The sequence below is a fragment of the Azolla caroliniana genome, unplaced genomic scaffold, assembly GCF_043228905.1.
Source record: "Azolla caroliniana isolate FFs.n. ecotype wild unplaced genomic scaffold, voAzoCaro1.0.p SCAF_2, whole genome shotgun sequence".
Lineage (NCBI taxonomy): Eukaryota > Viridiplantae > Streptophyta > Polypodiopsida > Salviniales > Salviniaceae > Azolla > Azolla caroliniana.
Genome location: NW_028230437.1, coordinates 12301824 through 12313343, shown reverse-complemented (window position 1 = coordinate 12313343; position 11520 = coordinate 12301824). Strand labels below are relative to the sequence as shown.

General features: G+C 39.4%; 2 protein-coding genes across 2 annotated transcripts; one reads left to right on the top strand and one right to left on the bottom strand.

Annotated features, from left to right (window-relative positions):
- The first annotated feature begins 427 nt into the window (after positions 1 to 427).
- Positions 428 to 1583, top strand: LOC147867374 (uncharacterized). The gene is made up of 2 exons (XM_087339600.1): positions 428 to 608; positions 1103 to 1583. Exons 1-2 carry the CDS (start codon positions 524 to 526, stop codon positions 1552 to 1554), a joined length of 537 nt encoding a protein of 178 aa, XP_087195726.1. The 5' UTR covers positions 428 to 523; the 3' UTR covers positions 1555 to 1583.
- A 423-nt stretch (positions 1584 to 2006) lies between these two features.
- On the bottom strand, positions 2007 to 6418 carry LOC147867373 (ruBisCO large subunit-binding protein subunit alpha). Its single transcript, XM_087315162.1, has 9 exons — positions 6271 to 6418; positions 5923 to 6121; positions 5424 to 5545; positions 4978 to 5185; positions 4225 to 4370; positions 3834 to 4140; positions 3344 to 3594; positions 2937 to 3137; positions 2007 to 2571 (listed from the first exon to the last, which is right to left on the bottom strand). Exons 1-9 carry the CDS (start codon positions 6343 to 6345, stop codon positions 2284 to 2286), a joined length of 1797 nt encoding a protein of 598 aa, XP_087171288.1. The 5' UTR covers positions 6346 to 6418; the 3' UTR covers positions 2007 to 2283.
- Between the last annotated feature and the right edge of the window lie 5102 nt (positions 6419 to 11520).

Here is an 11520-nt window from a genome sequence, read left to right as displayed (position 1 = left end):
GAAATGAACTTCAAATTTACCACAAGACTCATAGCCCACAAATGTCTCAAATTATTACTTAGGGCACAAATGTTGACAATATAATTGTATCTGAATTTAACTATCAATCGCTTGTGTCGTTGGAAAAACTATAGGCCTTGGCATAAGTACAGCATATAGCCTATAGGGGGGGGGGGGGTATTTCATTTGGAAGGCAGAGCTTGGGTGGTTGAACTAAGTAACCTTAGGAAAGTTTCCTATTTCTGTTCTATCTATCCCTTCATTATGTATTTAATAGATAATAAAAGAAAACTAAGTAATCTAATTTACTGAGTCAAGGAAAAAGGAAGCAACCAATCACTTGCGGGGGGGCGCAACGTTAAGTCAGGTCAAGTCAAAGGGGAACGAATGATTGCCAAAGAAGTCAACAAAAAGTTGGTTAGCCATAATTTTATCCTCTATTTTATTTGGATCAAAGAGGAGAAAAGAAGAACAAGGCCATTCTTGATTGAATCAAGTTATTGATTACTTAATTTAATTGCAAATGGTGATGTTCTGTGGTCAAATCTGGGTTCTTCTCCTCATCATAGCCATGGTGACCATTCATTCTATGATCAGGAGTGCAGCAGGTATGTACTTACTTAGATCTATGATTCTTCACCTCTAGTTACTGATTAATGCACCCATCATGATTCATTTATTGGTGTTTCTAATTCTCTTACACCACCACGCATCACATGAAATAGGGGGTTCAACAAACTTCATCAATTATTGATTTCTTTAATAGCACGGGCCGCATTAACTTTGATAATGAATGAATGGCCCTTGACCTTGACCTTGCCCTCCCAAACGTGCTGAACACCCACAGAGTGTACATGTGTGTCAGATTTTATCAAGATGGAATTCGGTAAGACTGCCGAATGGAAACCTTAAATGTCTGTGTAGATATAAGCCAGTAAGTAGGATTAGAGGGCTCTAATGGGAGATAGTATATATCATGAGGCCGTGTCAGTTGGTAGGTAAATAGGAAAGGTCATGTTATGTCCAAGTATGTATGTATGTATGTATGTATGTATGTATGTATTCTGATTTTGTAGTTGTTTAAATGTGCTTAAACTTACAGCCACCACAACCGAGTGTGACGCAGCAACCTCTATTGTGATAGAGCAAAGGGACTTGCAGTTCGACCACCCAGCCAGCAGCATGAGTGTACAAGTGAGATGCCCCTGCTATGCAACCGACATCATACTCTCTTGTGCCTCCTCCGAATGGGATCAAAGCCTCGTCAACCCCTCTTATCTCACAATCGACGACGGTGACAACGGCACCACCTGCCTTCTACTTAATGGCCTCCATCTTTCCCCATACTCACCACCTACCTCATTCATTTATCAACATTCTCCACCACTGCCCAACCCAACCCCACTCTATGCCACATTCTTTAACTGCTCCTCTATACTTTCATCATCATCATCATCTTCTTCTTCTTCTTCTATGCTGGATTTGTCATTATTCTTAATGTTACCACCCTTCATAGGTGTTGCTTTCTTTGGAATGCAACAATACTATAGCTAGCTTCTTCAACAACTTCCTTAACAAGATAGTTCCAGTTAATACAACGAATGGGTGTGGTGTGTAAATTAAGTTTTGCTAATATTCAAATTAATCAAAGCCTTCTATTTTGTTGATTTTGGTCGGAGTTGTTTAGAACGTTGAATATTCTAAACACACCAATCAGTTTACTTAGATCAATTCGTTCAATTTGACCAAAGGCATATATTTATTTATGCACCAAGCAGCAGTTCAAATTGTAAACCAAATCAAACCAACAAGCTCAACAAACTAAAGAATTATAACATCCACCTGCCATCACATACACAATTATGCACAAAGGAATAATTGAAGCCATCATTTAATCCCGACCTGCACTTTCAAATCTACATGAATAAAAATCATGAAACAATTAATAACTATCATTCATTGTATACCAAGTAGAAACAATTACTCTCTACAATTCAGATATTCCCTCCCCAATCTCCAATGGAAACAGAGAAAGTGATATTACAAATCATTAGGACTATCAAGGAAATAAATGCTCTTCCTCTACTCTTCAGATACTAGCCTTTGTAACCTAAAAAATCCGGTCACTTAACAAGAATTTGGACCAAATAGGCCCTTCATACATACGCACAGATAACTCTCAGTGGAAATGAAGTTACAGAAGTAGCTCTAAAACGTATAATTCACTCTCCAGAAACTTCAGAAACATTTGCTCAAACAAAACTTCTGCATCTTATTATATGCTTAAATGGCCATGCCAGCAGCAGGCGATGATGACACCTGAGCTTTCTTCTTCTTCTCCACAACAACAGCTTGTGTCGTCAGAACCATACCAGCAACCGAGGCTGCATTTTGTAATGCACACCTTGTAACCTTTGCGGGGTCGATGACCCCAGCCTCGAGTAAATTCTCGTATGTATCTGTCATTGCATTGTAGCCTATCTCCCACTCACTCTCCAGGAGCTTTTCAACAACCACCTCACCTTCTGTCCCCGCATTGTTAGCAATCAATGAAGCAGGTGCCAATAAAGCCTATACCATAAAAGGTGAAATCAATTCAATTGTAAGAAAAATTAGCTATCCTTTAGAACCTAAAGCATATCATTTAACATAGTTATTGTCTAAACTACTCATTGTTCTAATGATTATAGAATTTAACACAATCAAGTTTTGCATTACAACAATCGGCATTTGCCTATCCCTATCGAGAAATCATCAATCCAGTTTCCAGTTTTTCTCATTGACTGAACACACAAAAAACTAAAAATGTTTAAAAAAACCTTTGGTATCATAAGGAATATATAAAACAGATGGCCTTTACATATCATAATGATAATTAAATGTGGCTAATAGTACGGTTACTATCCTCTAAATCAAATAAAATATAATTTATTCACCTTCTGCGCAATATCTGCTCCAAGCTTCTCCTCTGGGTCAATGATGGTTTGCTTGATTGCTGGCACCCTCGCTGAGAGATGGACATATGCAGCACCACCACCAGGCACGATTCCTTCCTCAATGGCAGCAAATGTAGCATTCTTTGCATCTTCAATTCTTAACTTCCGATCTTCTAGCTCAGTTTCAGTGGCAGCTCCTACCTGCAACAATGTAATTCTTAAATTAGAAAACAGCCACATAAGAAAATAGGAAAGCTAGCTACTCTGAAAAACCCTCTTCCAAACAGTTTTTCCATTTACTTCACTCCTTACATACAGTAAAGGAGTTATTACTCCCATCACAATCTATAAGAAGCATCTCTAAATAAATTGGTTAAAACTTCACAATCTGCAAGAACAATTTACACCTTAATAACAGCTACACCACCAGATAGCTTTGCAATTCTTTCCGATAACTTTTCAGTATCATAAACAGAATCTGTTTCCGCAAGTTCTTTCTTAATTTGAGCTATCCTGGCCTGTATCTCATCTTTTGAGGCTGCGTCTGCAATAATTGTAGTAGAGTCCTTGGTGATGGTCACCTTACGAGCGGTTCCTAGCTGCTCAGCAGTCGTCTCTTCAGGCTTCAATCCAAGATCACTAGCTATAAACTCGGCACCTGTAAGAGAATACCCATCACATAAACTTGTAAGGCCACCATAGATTAACAGAACCACTGAGTCAAAATCACACCTATAAAAATTAGGGAAATCATCTCAGTTATATTGGCGAAGCAGATTATTGATTAGAATCATGTATTACTCACTAAGAAATAATTAAAATGTGAATCACGGATCTCATACCAGCAACAAATTTGATTCAGATCAAGTACTACTCACATAATCGCATGATTCTCACCTGTAACAATAGCAATGTCTTGAAGCAATGCTTTACGTCTCTCTCCAAATCCAGGTGCTTTCAAAGCAGCTACACTGACTATACCACGCAACTTATTAACCACAAGTGTAGCAAGCGCTTCTCCAGAAACATCCTCAGCAATAATAACAAGGGGAGAATTGAGTTGTGAAATCTTTTCTAAAACAGGCAGTATATCCTTAATTGATGTCAATTTCTGGTCCGTCACAAGAATTCGTGCATTGTCATACTCTACTATCAATTTCTCTTGATTTGTTACAAATTGTGGAGATATATAGCCCCGGTCAATCTACACGAAAGGGATTGTTCGGTAAGCTTTCTGCAGAAAATCCTCAGCTACATACGAATCAAACTGAAATCATGCAGCACTTACCTCCATACCCTCTTCAACAGCAACTGTTGTTTCAAAGGAAGACGATGACTCTATAGAGAGCACACCATCAGGGCCAACTTTATCAACAGCATCAGCAATCATCGTGCCAATGGAATCATCATTGCCTGCAGAAATGGAAGCCACAGCTGCCAAGAACACAGAAGGACTACTTATCCATCAAGTCCACAAATATCTTCAACAATAGTTAGCACCCACTACAATAACAGTGTTACAAGAAAACACTCCCATACACTAAAAAGCTAGTTTAGTTTTCTATATGAGGAACAAAACGCAATACAACGTAAATAAACTTGTAACTAAATTAAATTCCTAGAATTCAGCATTATTTTTAGGGTAGTATCCGATTACTGTGCTATGAATTTGTAGTTTTGGTTTCTTCATACTTCGTGCAGAGAAAGTAAACTCAGCCAAACACAGACAAACCAGCATGCAGTGAATTTTCTGCCAATTCGAATGTAAAAAATATTGATAATTTGATTAGATAGAAAGCTTCCATACCTACCATTGCTCAGCCATCCAGCGTATGGAAGTGTCAACAGAATAAGTTGAACAACACTATTTTCAAACTTTTATACTCCTACTCTCTCACAAGTTCCAGGTATTTATTCATAATTTTTGTGAGACTCCATTTACACATGTAAGAAGTGCAGTTACTTTCAAAAAATCTCTGCCCTTCAGTAACAAGTTAGTTTTGCAAAACGAACACAACCTAGTGAAATTAGCCCCACAAACCTTTTATATCCTCTCTGCCTTTCACTGGTCGAGATGCTTTCTTCAACTCCTCAATTAAGGCCACCACTGTCTTGTCTATTCCCTTCTTAATAGCTACCGGATTTGCACCAGAAGTTACTGTAAGAAGGCCCAGTTTGATGAGCTCTCTTGCAAGCACGGATGCAGTTGTGGTCCCATCTCCTGCCGAATCATTTGTTTTACTCGCTACCTGGAGAACACCATAGCATCACTATAACATTCAATGTTCTAACAATTAACAAAATATTTGGAACTGCAATGTGTATTAACAAAACATCAAAATTCAACTTTGACTTCCAAAATATGTTAGAAACATAAACATCAAAGAGCTTAATGAAATGCATTTTGAAATCAATGTTTTGTTGGACAAATGTTTATCAGGCTTTATTTTTGTTTTGAAAGAAGAAGATAGAACTATCCAACTTCACCTCTCTTATAAGAGCAGCACCAGCATTTTCCATGGGATCGGGCAACTCGATCGCACGGGCGATGGTTACTCCATCATTAATGACCTTTGGTGAACCGAACTCATCTAGCACAACATTCCGCCCTGTGCATGGGATTTGAGAAAACATTCGTTTAAGTTTCCAACAAAAATGATATATAAAACTAAACGAAACCAGAATTCCTGTACTGCAAAACTTTGTAGAAGTCCTCTTAAGTCATATCCGTAAAATACTAGAAAAATAAACAGCAAGCAAAACAATATAAGGGAGTTCTCTCTCTACAAGAACAACATATTAGCCTGTAAGACTTCAAGAAATCTACTTTGTAAGTTTCCATGAGAGGGAAAAAATAAGATACAGACAGCATGCGAGGAAAGACTCTGAAAACACCACAAAATTATAATTTTGTGCCTTCTACCACCCACAGAGAGAGAGAGAGAGAGAGAGAGAGAGAGATGGTGAAAAGGCGTGGCTTTCATACCTCGGGGTCCAAGCGTGACACCAACAGCATCTGCAAGCTTGTCAATACCTGCTTGTAATGCGGCCCGTGACTTCTGATCGAAAACAATGTCCTTCGAATTCGCTCTCACCGAAAGAGAAGACGAGTGCCTCCTCGCATGAGAAGACGAGGAGGAATGGAGCGTACTCTGAAGTTGCTTTCCTTGAAAGCTTTTCCTTCTCTACACATTTCCAACACGAAGACACAAAAATAAGCACACAACAAGGTCAGTGTGAGCCATTCCTCAACTGTGAGAGGGTTTGGGGGGTGTCATCTCTGAATTATTGCTCGTATCATTCATTTCTAGAAGAAGCGAAAAGAACAACTTACAGAGATGGAAGAGGAGGCAGTGGGAGATGACAGAGAAGCGAGAAAACCATGGTTCAGAAGAGCTTGGGCTGCCATGGCTGAGAAGTCGAGTGCTGTTACGTGTGTGTGTGTGTGTGTGTGTGTGTGTGTGTGTGTGTGTGTGTGTGTGTGTGTGTGTGTGTGTGTGTGTGTGTGTGTGTGACGATGGATGCTCGCTACCTGATCCACACAGAGAGAAAGGAGTGAGTGATTGAGTGAGTAGGAAAAGGGAAAGAAGGGGGGGGGGGGGGGGGGGGCTAATCTTCTAGATGCTTCCACACTCATCCAGAAACAGCAGCAGCAGAAGAAGAAGAAGAAGAAGAAGAAGCCCTTTTCACACGCACGCTGGCAATGGGGTTTTGGGGGGGTTCTTCAGACCAAATGTCCGCCCACTTCGCCTTCAACCTATTTTGCTTGAAGTTATAGTTAGTTAGTATCTACTTCAAGTTGTATGTATGTATATACAGAGGCATACGTACAAATACATATTATGCATACAGACGTATTTTGCTTGAAGTTATAGTTAGTGTCTACTTCAAGTTATATGCATGAACAATAGAGAGTCGACCCATGAACAATACATATATGAGGAGAGATCCACGACAAATAATCGAGTCGGCCCATGTGCTCACCACCTACTATACGTACGTCCTCAAACGATGACGACGATTCTAACGATATTTTATTAATCATTAACATCCACATGCGTCCAACTATCATTTATGAAGCACCCCCACCCCAAACCCATGTATGTATGTAATGGGTTTAACAAGATGAAACGTACATAACTTGAAAAGAAAAAAAGAAAAAAATTTGAACGACTACTATTTTGATTTTCTTTGCTGTCATGACTTCCCGAAAATCAGTCAATGAGACACGTCAAGCTTAGAACTATGGGCAGAGTTCAAGGTATCCAAAATAAGATATCTAGGTTTCCTAAATGTCCATGATATATAGATGCATGTAGGAGGTTTCGATTTTGGTAATGATTCTTCGCATGATTTTACAAGAATGAGATGCATAACTACTATCTATGGGACAAGCATCGATGAGGAGATATGGCCCTGAAATGTTTGTCATAGTGGAGCAAAACTATGACAAATTTTTGACTAGTTGCATTGGGTGTCTCGAAGTGGATCTAACTTCTAAGTTCATGACCAATTATCTCCATAATCTAGGGCTATTATGACCCATGTGCCTTGCATCTTGGTACACACAATCTCCATTGTTGTCGCCTTTGTTATCTCAATGGTGATCCCTTACCCATTTTAATGGTGGTACAAACCTATGCAAGAAGCTAGTGATATGTCATTGTCCCTACAACTTGGAAGTTGGTTCTAATATAAGGCTTCATTTTGTATGCTCTTGAAGCTCAAGTTGCAAGCTTTAGGTGAAGTGGTGTGGGTGAACATTCTCTATCATTTGTCAAAATGGCGATTGAAGCTTTAACTTGTTGCAGGTTCAAAACGTTGTGGATGACTTCTCAGATGCATTGGGTGCATGGATTAATTCGGATAACTCATCAAGTTTTTGGGTGGCTTTAGGAGATCCACCATTTTATGTACCTAGTGTAGGTAGGATTCACGTGGATCCCTAAAGGGCATTCCATTAGATATTTAGGATGTATAGTGGGGTTAAGATTAAATGTAGAAGATATGAGTGCGCCCTTGTTGTTAAGATTAAGGAATAAGCTAATATATTGGAATAAGGAAAAGTGATCCCTAGTAGGACGTGTAGTTGTTGCTAATTCCGTGCTTTTGTCCTTCATTTGGTATATAGCGTCTACATGGTTGTTTTCTAGGTCAATAATGCTTAAAGTTCAACGGCTAGTGTAGAATTTTATTTGGGGGAATGCTAGTGTAGATAATACTATAGCAAAGGTAGCTTGGTCGGTTCTTATACAACCAAAACAGAAAGTGTCAAGGCCTTAGCTTGACAAAAGAAGATTGAACAAGAGAGGAAAAGAAAGAGAGAACAATGACTACATTTTATTATAATAGGAAAATATACAAGAGCAAGAACTAGAATATTTGCCAAAGACTGGTGTTGAACCAGAATGGTTCTAACAATACAATATGTCCTATTTATATAGGAGTAGTATATGCCCCTTGGATGTTTGTAGGGTCATTTTCCCTTTGGGATGTTGTAGGGTCATGATACCCTTTGGGATATTGAAGGGTCATGACACCCTTTAGGATATTGAAGGGTCATGGCACCCTTTGGATATTTATAGGGTTACATTATCAATATTACAATAAAGTAAATTATAATATCTTTATGTAGAACATATATAACGTAATGGCTAGAGTTGAGTGCTTCTCCTTAGGAGGTCACCCTAAACCTCATGGGGTTTCATCTACTCATGACACCATCTCCCTCCTTCGATGACGAGTTCCACAAGTCGTAATGCATGAATTGGGGCTTGGTTTATTTGGATATTGACGATGAAATTCAGCTACCAAATCGGAGGCATTGCCAAGGTTCTTGGCCGGTTCCCAAGTACGATCATTAGGTGTATAACCTAACCAGTCCACGAGATAATAAAGCTTCTTACGTACTATCTTGGAGTCCAGAACAGCTTTGACTTCGAATTCTGGGCCATCAACAAGTTGAATCGGAGGTGGGGGTAGAACAACCCGATTTGGAATGGAACTAGCATTGTAAGGATCCAACAATGAGACATGAAATACTGGGTGTAGATGCATGCGTGGGGGCAGATCAAGGCGGAATGCAACATCATTGATTTGATGAGAGATAATAAATGGACCAAGTCGTTGATAATCCAACTTATCACAAGGTCTAGTGGTCTTCACATTACATCGTAATAGCCGTACGCGATCCCCAATTCGAAATTTTGGTTCCTCTGGTGAAGAGTCAAGATAATGACGATCTGTAGCCTTCTTGTGTGTGGCTTGCGTCGTATGCAAAATGGTGAGAAAGTGCAACATGAACTTCTTGAAGTTGGTGTAGACGGTCCTTAGTGGCAGGATTTTTCGAGATTTCTGGATGTTCGATCATCATCCAACGGGGATGATATCCTATGTTTGCAAAAAATGGAGTATATCATGTTGAAGAATGAACCGAATTATTGTATGCAAACTCTGCAAAGTGTAAAAAATCCACCCAATCATCCTATTGATAATTGATGAAACATTGAAGATATTGTTCTAGAGTTTGATTTGTGCGTTCGGTTTGACCGTCACTTTGTGGATGATAGCTTGAAGAAAGTTTACAAGAGACTTTGAGCATCTCAAGCAAGTGTTTCCAGAATTTTGAAATGAATTGTGGGCCACGATCACTAATGACGTCATTTGGAAGACCATGAAGCCGAAATACTTCTTTCATAATGATGTCTGCAGTTTCATTACTGTTGATAGTTTTCATGCATGGAAGAAAATGCGCCATCTTTGTAAATCGATCTACTACAATGAGGATAACGTCAAAACTCTTTGAAAGTGGAAGATCTGTTATAAAGTCCACAGAGATGGATTTCCATGGACCGGTAGGAACTGGCAATGGCTGTAATAACCCATATGGTCAATGTCGTGGAATCTTTGACTGACAACACACGTCACAAGTACGAACATAATCCTCAACAAAATCCCAAAAATGAGGCCACCAATAGTTTCGAGAAACTAGCTCCAAAGTTTTGTGGATTCCAAAGTGATCAGCCATTGGGTTGTCATGAAAATATTGCATTACTTGGAGTCGAGATGAACCATTGGGGACAAAAGAGTGTTACGAAAAAGTAACCCATTTTTCCATTGAAACTGGTTATAATCTTTACAAGGATACTTGGATTTTGAAGAAGACGCACAATCGGAAATTATATGATTCAATACAACTTGAGCAAATTCAACAGAAATGATACCTATTCGGATTGAATCAAGGAGCCTGGAATCTTCAGGTGCTTTAGAAGCATTAATAGTTAATAGTCGTGACTGATTAGGCCCCAGGATGACTTGCTTTTGATGATCAAATGTGGGCTCACCTGGTTGTGGCGCCAAATAAGATCGTCGTCATAGAGCGTCTGCCTTTCCTTGTTGTACTCCAGGGTGATATGTGATGAGGAAGTCAAAATGTGTCAGGAATTGTGCCCAACAAGCTTGGTGTCGACTCAAGCCTCTAGCATTTTGAAAGTATGTGAGGTTTTTATGATCATTGTAAACAATGATTTGGTGGGGAGAACCTTCCAAGAGATGTCTCCATTGTTCAAACGAGTCTATAATGGCTAGGAGCTCTTTGTTGTGAATCTCATAATTGATCTCTACAGCTTCGAATTTGTGTGAATGGAAAGCAATTGGATGCAGTTTTCCGTCATCTCCAACCTGCGACAAGATACTTCCTAGTGCAAAATCAAACGCATCCGCCTTGATGATAAAGGGTTTTTCTAGGTCAACATGAAGTAGAATAGGAGCAGAAGTGAATGCTCTCTTTAGGTTTTCAAAAGCTTTGACCGCATTGGAACTCCATCTGAACGACTTGTTCTTTCGTGTAAGCTCCATGAGAGGCATCACGATGTTCGCGTAGTTCTTGATAAATTTGCGGTAAAAATTCGCAAATCCTAAGAAACACTGAACATCACGCACTGAGCGAGGTGTTTCCCAATTTAGAACTGTCTGCACCTTGGATGGATCCATAGATATACCTTGTTGTGAAACCACATACCCTAGAAACTCCACGTGGTTTTGATCAAAGCTACATTTCTCGAGTTTGGCATAAAGCCCATATTCTCGTAAGCGTTGGAGGACTTCGCGGACATGTGTGTCATGCTCTTCTTGACTTTTTGAGTAGATCAAGATGTCATCAAGATATACTATGGTAAATGAATCCAAGAAGTCACGAAATATATCATTCGCCATGTGTTGAAAAACTGTGGGCACATTCGTGAGACCAAAAGGCATAACCATGTACTCGAAATGTCCGTATCGAGTATGAAATGTTGTCTTCAATTCGTCTCCTGAACGTATCCGAACAAGGTTATATGCGCCTCGAAGGTCTAGCTTTGTGAACACTTTAGCTCCACTAAGACGCTCTAGTAAACTCGATATCAAGGGTATAGCATATCTATTTCGAACTGTGATTTTGTTTAAACCTCGATAATCCATGACCAATTGTAAAGACCCATCTTTCTTCTTGACAAAGAATATGGGTGCACCAGTAGGGCTTTTAGAATGTCGAATGAATCCATTTGCTAAGTGCTCATCTATATACTCTCGAAGGGCCTTGACT

Excerpts from the sequence above, each read along its gene's own strand:
- LOC147867374 (XM_087339600.1), top strand. The coding sequence starts at position 524 with ATGGTGATGTTCTGTGGTCAAATCTGGGTTCTTCTCCTCATCATAGCC. Across the intron at positions 609-1,102 it reads TATGATCAGGAGTGCAGCAG|CCACCACAACCGAGTGTGAC; the intron begins GTATGTACTTAC and ends TTAAACTTACAG.
- LOC147867373 (XM_087315162.1), bottom strand. The coding sequence starts at position 6,345 with ATGGCAGCCCAAGCTCTTCTGAACCATGGTTTTCTCGCTTCTCTGTCA. Across the intron at positions 4,371-4,977 it reads AGGCAGAGAGGATATAAAAG|CTGTGGCTTCCATTTCTGCA; the intron begins GTTTGTGGGGCT and ends TGTTCTTGGCAG. Across the intron at positions 3,595-3,833 it reads AGACATTGCTATTGTTACAG|GTGCCGAGTTTATAGCTAGT; the intron begins GTGAGAATCATG and ends ATTCTCTTACAG.